Source organism: Eutrigla gurnardus, assembly GCF_963514095.1.
Source record: "Eutrigla gurnardus genome assembly, chromosome: 2".
NCBI classification, from domain to species: domain Eukaryota; kingdom Metazoa; phylum Chordata; class Actinopteri; order Perciformes; family Triglidae; genus Eutrigla; species Eutrigla gurnardus.
In genome coordinates this window covers 22,435,492-22,443,812 of record NC_139916.1, presented here as the reverse complement: position 1 = coordinate 22,443,812, position 8,321 = coordinate 22,435,492, and the positions used below count along the sequence as shown (strand labels likewise).

The following is an 8,321-nucleotide window of genomic DNA, read 5'->3' as shown; positions in this document are numbered from 1 at the left end:
AGCGGCGTACGCGAGACAGATGTGACCCTGGCGGTGAGAACCCTCACAGCGAGACTCTCCACTCCCTACAACCGACCATCAGACATGATTACGGCTCTCGCTCCGTGATCCAGTGCCTGTCTGAGCCCACTCCTTCGCTCTCCCATGATTCTCTCCTGCAACCAAAGCAATCAAACGGGAAGCTCAACTCAGACGGAGACTTGACCCTGGCGTGACATTTGTTAAGATCGCACTAGAAACGGGAACAGTTTGTCAAACATCTATTTTATTCAGAGGGAATGAGGACATTGCACCTTTTTTTTTCCTGCCGACTGGAGGCGATTTGTCGAGTCCTGTCGGGGCAGAAACAAACACGTGAATAATGTTTCATCAGTGACCAGACAGGCAGTCAGACCATTACCAGGTTGTAAGAAAGTAAAGCAATTTAATGACATCAACTAAACACCAATTAACATTCTTAACATGCAATGGCTGAATTTTTACAAAAACATTGCAATTTTCTTTTTTTTTTCCTCTGATCATGGTGCTAATGTTAATGCAGAGCAACATAACGATTGTATTTTGAACGGCAGTATATTGAAAGTAACAGAGTAAGGCTTGTTAAGACTGATGTAACTTTGACTAGTATATTGTATGCAACCAGATTTCAGGAATCTGATTCAATCCTATTTTAAAGACACCCCACTTATTCACACGTGAGCATCTGTTTATGTATCAGGGAGCGCTGCTCGGAGGACAGATGTAAAATGTTCTGTGGCTCTTAAGGTGTGAGGAAAAAAATAAGTGATGTCACAGTGATGTCTGCTTGGACTTTGAGACTGAAAATGACTACGTTACAAATGGGGGGCATGGAATTTAAAATCACTTTGAAGATGAATTATGGGAAGTGTAGGATTGAGCACTTTTGGAGCTTGAGACAATCTTCCATTTTTTCCCCTTCTTACATGTCCAAGCACAAGTCCTCCACCATCATGGGAGTATGCATATTTGCCAAAATGTCAGTGTTTCTCTAAACACTGCGTGGCGACTTCTATGACTGAATTGTGTTTTCAGAGCAACTTCATTTGAAATACCAGCTACTGGCAACCACCAATATCATGTCAATAAAGTGGATTCAACTGTATTGTATTTTCAATACAAAATTCTGATTTAAAAAAGTGACTATTACACAACAATTTCTAATAATCAGATAAATAATAATGTATAATGGATTACATGTTTTTAAAATTCCATATCTGGTATAGCATGGCTCTGCTATAGAAAGTCATTGAAGTGAAGAAAAGTCATTTATATTGTCCAATGGATCTAAATGCTAAACAAGACACATAATAGCTACATTTTATTTTCTTCTAACGTCACCAGGAGATTCATGACTCAAGAATCACTGTTTATGATATGTAAATATCAGTGTTATTTTGTCAGGTATAAAACCACTGGATAAAATAAGTTAATAAGCAACCTTTATACACATCTTCCATCATATTTAATGAATAATTTTCAAATATAAAAAGGTCAGTAATATTTGCTCCACTTGAAAAATATTAACTTGATGCTCCCACGTGTCTGTGGTCCGCTACAAGATGACATCGGAGGCAAAGCGTCATAAAATGATACGACCTAGAGAGTGAAATGTAACATTTGTACAAATACTGCAGCTGAAGTAAGGGAGATAAAAAAAGAAAAGAAAATCCAAACCCACTACTTATCTTTTTTTTTTTACGCAATAATAATTATAAAAAAAAGACATTCCGCACATACAATATACACTATATATACACAGTATTTAGTAATGGTCATTCTGTTGCAACTTGACAAAAACAGAGCTTTATAAAATGAGGGTGGCAGTGTGCAGTTGGCGATGACGCATTACATTTGACACAAAACGTGTGCTCGGTGTGGATAATGTCTGTTCACTCTTTCATTTGTTCCTCCCTGCAGGTTTAATGAAAACGTTGTCTGGGAGAGGATGGACGGCGGTTCTGCTCCTCACGCCGGGGTCTGAATGCTGGCTTTGATCTCGGCGGACGCCCTCTTCTCCTTCCGCCCCCCGTACTCGCCGATGAAGGAGCCGTCCTCGTTGAACTGGACGTCCTCGTCGCCGTAGTCCACCAGGCTGTCCCCGGCTTTGATCTCTCTGCTCAGCGAGCGTTGGCTGCCCTTAAGTGGCTTCTCGTCGTCACTACGAGAGAGAGGCACAGCGGATTTACAATCATTTCACCCGTGGCTTCACTCTACGGCTTATTGGGGAGGATGGAGGGGGTCGCGGGGCTCGAGCTATGGCCGCCTCTGCGACTGACGCGGGCGCTTACCACTGGCTGATCAATGGGAAATAATCACAGAGACCCACATGTCGAGACGATGTCGATCATTACTTTGTATGTGCATCAGTGCTTTTGGGAAAATGATGACTGGAGGAGAAGTGAGATGTTGAGGAGACTTTGCTGCTGACTGATGCTGCACATGCTTTGGTCCTGTGACATGTCTTCATTGCCAAACGGGTAAACATGCTTTTATAGGATGAGGTTTATAAATAGGTAACTTTCCTGGTGACATAAATGCCGTTGACTTCATGTCACCTTGGAGCTGCTTGCACCAGCTGGTCATAAGGTCAAACCTAGCATGGTTCAAGTGTTCGCCAGGTGGAGATCAAACCGGTCGCACAAGACAAATCAGTACTTCCCGAGATATTTAATTGCAGAGTGTAGTAGTTACATGCCGACCTGACAAAACTAACGTAAACTTGCTAAGATTTCATGGTAAAAGACTAAAATAAGTCATGACATTTTAATTATAGACCAAAATGCTATTAATGCCATAACCCACACACACACACACACACACACACACACACACACACACACACACACACACACACACACACACACACACTTTCCCAAAAACAATTATAAATAAATGATTAAGATTGCCTAAAGTGAGCTAATTTAGAGAGCTAAGGACAAAAAGACTAACTATGATTTCCATGGTGTCGGTAGAAACAGTTTGTTGTCTTTCCTGGTCGTTCGGGGAGTTGGTCTTGAGCGTGCATTGGTTTGCAGTTGGCTACGAGCCACAGCGGCCTGTGTACTATTAGCTCACAAACCTTCTTACTGAAGAACATAACTATCCGAATAAATGATACTACTAAACACACAAGTTTCCACGCAGTAAATAAATAAAACAAAGCCATACTTATATTATAAATAGTATAAAATACACTGATGATCTGTACGGTAAATATGAAGCTACCATCAGCAGCCAGAACAGTAGCTTAGCATAAAGCTGGACACAGACACACATCTTTCTGACTCTGGAAAGAGTGCATTTACTTACTGTCGTTATAGTAACACATGTCTAGCTTTTTAAAATCCATAGCCAAGTGTAAATACGGAGGTTTTACAATTTAAGTTAAGTGGCAGTATTAGTGAAGCAATGAAAGTGTGTGTAATGTAAGGTTAGAGTAGGAGGTGGAAATAAATAAAAAACTGAGACAATTATACTTCTTAAAGATTTTACAATGAGGAAATTCTTCTTGTCCAGAACTTTGATAGCTTAGTTGTAAAGCGATGTCAGTGGTTTAATGGTGCAGGCTGATGGCTGATACCTGAGACCAAGAGGTTATGCAGTATGAGAGATGAGGGAAAAAATAATTCAATTCATAAATGTTAGAGCTATATTAAATATCAAGGATTAAGGAATAGCCCTAACAGTTCTACATAACTATATGCGTTTGTCAAACCTTAGGGGAGAGGCCAAAACACTTCCAAGCTCCTTTAAATCCTTTACTGTCTGTAGTTTTATCTCTTACTCTCACATTGTTTTTTCAGTCTAAAGGTCTATACACCAGGACCGTGACAAATGGATGTCAGGAAAATGCAAAAACACTCGCCTTCACTTTATGCAAATTGTTTTTAAATCTCTATCAGTATCGGTGCTTGTAATGCATTAGACACAAAGCACCAGACCTTCCTTTAAAGTAGTTTTTTTTTTAGATATGTTCACTAGATAATTTGTTTTTGTTTCCATAAATGACCTATTTATGTTCTGACTTTCGGGAACAGGATTTTGCTTCCATACATGATCGTATGTTATAGATAACGATAACGTTCTCTTCTAGCCCATTAGTGTACACACACAAGAGTGATAAACATCTTCTCATCACTCTCGCCAGATAGCATATAAGTGTATTTTCCAAAATGATGAGCCGTTCCTTTGACTCGAGTGTGCCGTTTGCCACCCGTCGTAGTAAATCACTAGTTTGAAAGTCAGCTCATATAACTTCGGAGGGACTTCACACACAAAGCGACGTGCTGGATTTATGAATCGCTTGTGCAACCAGCTCCTGTAGTCACCATGACGGGAGTATAAATCCTGTCACACTGAGCCACTTTTGACTTCACCGCATCAGCATTTGTTGTGCTGCGCACATCCCACTGTCTGCAGAATTACACAGGGACCCAGATATCGCTGCCCCGGAGATGAGCTGCTTTCAATTACACTGATTGGTTTGAGCCTCCTGCTGTTTTGCTGAGCAGCCTGCGTTTAGCTCCTTCCGGACACAATATGGCAGTGTCTGAGCAGCGCCGCGGCTCCCCTTTATGATGCGGACGTCTATCACCAACGACAACACGACACCGTATCTAAGGTCACAATGCGCCTAGAAAGGAACGCTAGCACTCTACAAACACGGGCGTGTAAACAGCTCAGGGATGCTACTGCTGTTTATCACATACTTTCCAGTTACTCAGGCCGTCAAATGTCTCGGACAGAAGAAGAGTGAGGCTCCACGTGAACCCCGTGCACGCTGGAAGGTCTTTCAGCGGAAGGAGAGAGAGAAAATAGTGGAGAGAAGAGGACAGCAGAAGGGGATTTCACACACTGTTGCACGTGAATTGCAGCGAGGTGGTGAAATAAGTGCTCCGAGGGTTACGCTTACCTGTATTCACAAAACGTGTCGTCATTCATGCCCTGGGACTCCACGTCCGGGTGAAGGTCCTCTTTTTCTTTCACTGCTCACAAAAATGAAAAGGAGATATGAGCAATTTCCTCAAGAGATGGCTGCCAAAGCACATCATCGGCGTGTCCCCTGAATCCCAGGCACTTATTCACGGAATGAAAGATCAGCGCAAGCCTGAGAAATGATGCAGCATTTCAATAAATATAGCAAATACATAAAAAGAACATCTAATGTCTGTAATAATAATTCTTATTTGAGGCGCAAAATCAAGCATTATCTCTTTCTTTTTATATAAATGTCACACAATTCCCCACAATATGAAGTATCATTCTATATGTGATGTAACGGGTAAGAAAAGACCCAGAAGGGAATGAGAGAAAAGGCTGTTGGAGCCACGGTGATAATGAGAACTTAATGAGAAAACAAAGGACAGAGCTGCCTCTCGCTCTTTTTTCTGCTGACGAGTGAAGCGATTGCTGCCCAGACGACAACCTGATGGCCATTAGCTGTGAATAATAAAAGCCGATAAGGACTCTGGTGTCCCCAATAGGAAGAATAACATTGAGATACCACAGAGCGTATGTCATCATTCCCTGCTCAGCCACCCTGTGTGCTGCATTTGCATTTTGTCTCGCTGTGGGCTGCACTTTGTTTAGATTGCTGCTGGAAAAAAAAAAAGAAAAATCTGTGTGTCTAAATAATGCTAAATTCAAATAATGAACATACAGTAGAAAGGCTCATTTTCCTATCAATACACGGGGCTATTTTTTGTATGAATTTGCATTAAAAAATCATTTTGTGGCTGGAAAAAAGAAAAGAAAAAAAGATCGGCCTTGTATAATGGTTTCCAGTGTGATTGATAATTTCATTCATCGCAAAAACAGTCAAATGGAAATATAATGACGTCCCAAGCAGCAATTACTATTCAAGCAAGGTGTGTGTGATGTGTGTATGTGCACTTGTAAGCGAGCACCTACCGGAATACTTCCCCCCTTTATTTCTGTTGACAAAGCAGGCAATCAACACAATGAGTGTGAGGAGAGCGATGGCACACATCAGGCCGATAAACCAGCCCTGGGTGGATATTCCTCCGTGGACGCTGGCCAGACCTGCGGAGAACAACACCCGGTGACTTTGACACGCCTTGGCCTTTTCATCAGGACACTTGATTGAATGTTTACATCGAACGACTCCCATCTTGATGCAAAGAGGCAGGAGGTGGCGGGTTCGCGCCCGTTGATTGGAAAACGGTGCAATATTAATATTAAACAGCTAATCCTGCTTGTCTAATTAATCAAGTGGGGGACGCTGTACAAACGTAATTCCTCTCGGCGAGTCTAAATTAAATCCTCGTGACACCACGAAGCACCACACGCCGCGCGGCTCGAGTCGCTGCTCAAGGACGCGCTGGGTTCACCGCAAGAGGTCAATTAGTTTTGCCTGCTTTTCTTTCTTTTGCTCTTTTTTTTGTGTGGTTGTTTTGGTTTCCCTCCTCACCTGTTAACTTGGTCGTGATAATGTCTTCAAATATACTAGAATTATCAACCCAGCCGTTGGGAATAAGGCGCACAGTGTACTCGGTCCCAGGGTCAAGGCCGTCAATGACGTGGAAAGTCTGAGAGGTGTTTAAGGCCTCTGATATCTTCCAGAGACCTTCACCTGTGCAGAGGGTGAATGATCATGATGAGGTTAGTAGTCATGACAACACACAACTAGTGAATCTAGTGAATGAAAGAACACAAAAGGACCATATGAGACACAACACAAGGTCACTAAGAACCACTGCAACCACGTCCAGAAACTAACAGGAGGAGGAACAAATGGAGTAATATGAGCTTACGGTTGTTCATATATGCAATAAAAAACTCTGTGTGCTCCCCTCCAGGTATCCAGCTGATATTTGCGAAGCTGTGGCTCACAGCGAAGCTAAAGTTCAGCAAGGCCGGGACTGGAGGAGAAGTGAGAGAGAGAATGGTTAGCAAAGGGTGTTTGCTCTTCACCCTCTGTGAAAGAAGCGGCCGTGCTCTTTTGTTTCCTAACAGTATTGTGAGGACGCCTCAATTATGTCTGACAGAAGGAGGCATCGGGTGAACCCCTTAACGGCAAACGGGATGAGAGAAACATGGACAAGGAGATGAAGATAAATGGAGATGTACAAAAGATCTTCAGGGAGATTTGCCATCGAGACTATGTGGTTATTTTTAGATGTTCTATATAGTTTCTTATTTGACGTTATTGCCATATCACACAGCTAACTCTAATAAATGATAAGTTATATAACACACTAATAAATCAATAACTCCTGGAATCTGCATGTGTAATACATGTCTCATATTCTAATATATTGAGTTTGAGTTTTTTCACATAACTGATACTTATGTGAAAAATATGCTCTGTCAAATAATTCAAAGTATATATTCTCTATCTGGTACGGGGACCGTGGCTGAAAAGGATTTAATAGCCAGAAAAGATACTTAGAAAATTACCTAAACATTTTTTATTTTAATGGACTATTCATTTATATTTCCCAACGTCTGGTGGGGAAGTACCATATACCTTTATTATTCCGTTGGGTTTAACATTTTTGGCCTTAAACAGTCAAATTAAATGATGTTTAGTATGGCGACAGCTTATTATTTTCATTTTATTAATCTACTGATTATTTTTTAAATTAACTGATTACTCATAGTCTTTGAAAAGTCTGAAAATAATGAAAAATGCCCAGTAGCTGTTCCCAGACCCCATCGTCATGGCAACAAATGTCGACACGGCCCAAAAAACAAGAACATTGTGATACAAAATTGATAAACGCAACAAATAATCAGATGAGGAGCTGAAACCAGAGAAGCGTTGCCTTTTGATGTATCTTTGATCATGGATTATTTGTTCAGTCATTTATCAAAGTTGTTTCCTTGCGACTGACCAAGCGCATAATAGTTTCAGCTCTAATGTTTAGTCAAAAATATAAATCTGAATCAGCCTTTGAAGCCGACCGCATGTAATTGAATTCCCATAAGCAACAGTGACTTCCTGAGCTCTGAGTCCTCAGTGGTAGCTAGAGCCTTGGTTTTACTTTTTCTTTGAGGTATCCAATAATTAATGAGCTTTAATAATTATAATGTGTTATTTGCTCTGAAAGCAAGATCAAATTCCTTCAGTTCTAAGTTTTATCTGCCTCAGTCGTATCATGCGATATAGTCTTTGATACCCAACTGGGAAGACAAACAATCTAATAATGTAGTGAATGATGTGCGTCATTAGTATGGGGAAAGTATGCTTTGACAGCAGCTGTCTGAGCCAGTCAACAAAGCACAATCCGCTTCATTCCCCCATGGCAAACATGCAAATCTTCTGCCGTGTTTCCAGC

General features: G+C 41.2%; 1 protein-coding gene across 4 annotated transcripts in view; it reads right to left on the bottom strand.

Annotated features, from left to right (window-relative positions):
* Window positions 1-404: 404 nt before the first annotated feature.
* Window positions 405-8,321, bottom strand: part of chl1b (cell adhesion molecule L1-like b) — a 67,642-nt gene continuing 59,725 nt past the window's right edge. For 3 of the 4 annotated variants that reach the window (XM_084037582.1, XM_084037585.1, XM_084037583.1), the window contains 3 exons: window positions 5,932-6,063; window positions 4,934-5,006; window positions 405-2,179 (listed from right to left, as the gene is read on the bottom strand). In XM_084037582.1, the coding sequence (XP_083893708.1) occupies window positions 1,987-2,179; window positions 4,934-5,006; window positions 5,932-6,063 (398 nt within the window). In that variant the 3' untranslated portion in view covers window positions 405-1,986. Of the gene's footprint in view, window positions 2,180-4,730; window positions 4,811-4,933; window positions 5,007-5,931; window positions 6,064-8,321 lie in introns of all 4 variants that reach the window. The other variant, XM_084037584.1, reaches the window with a different exon arrangement.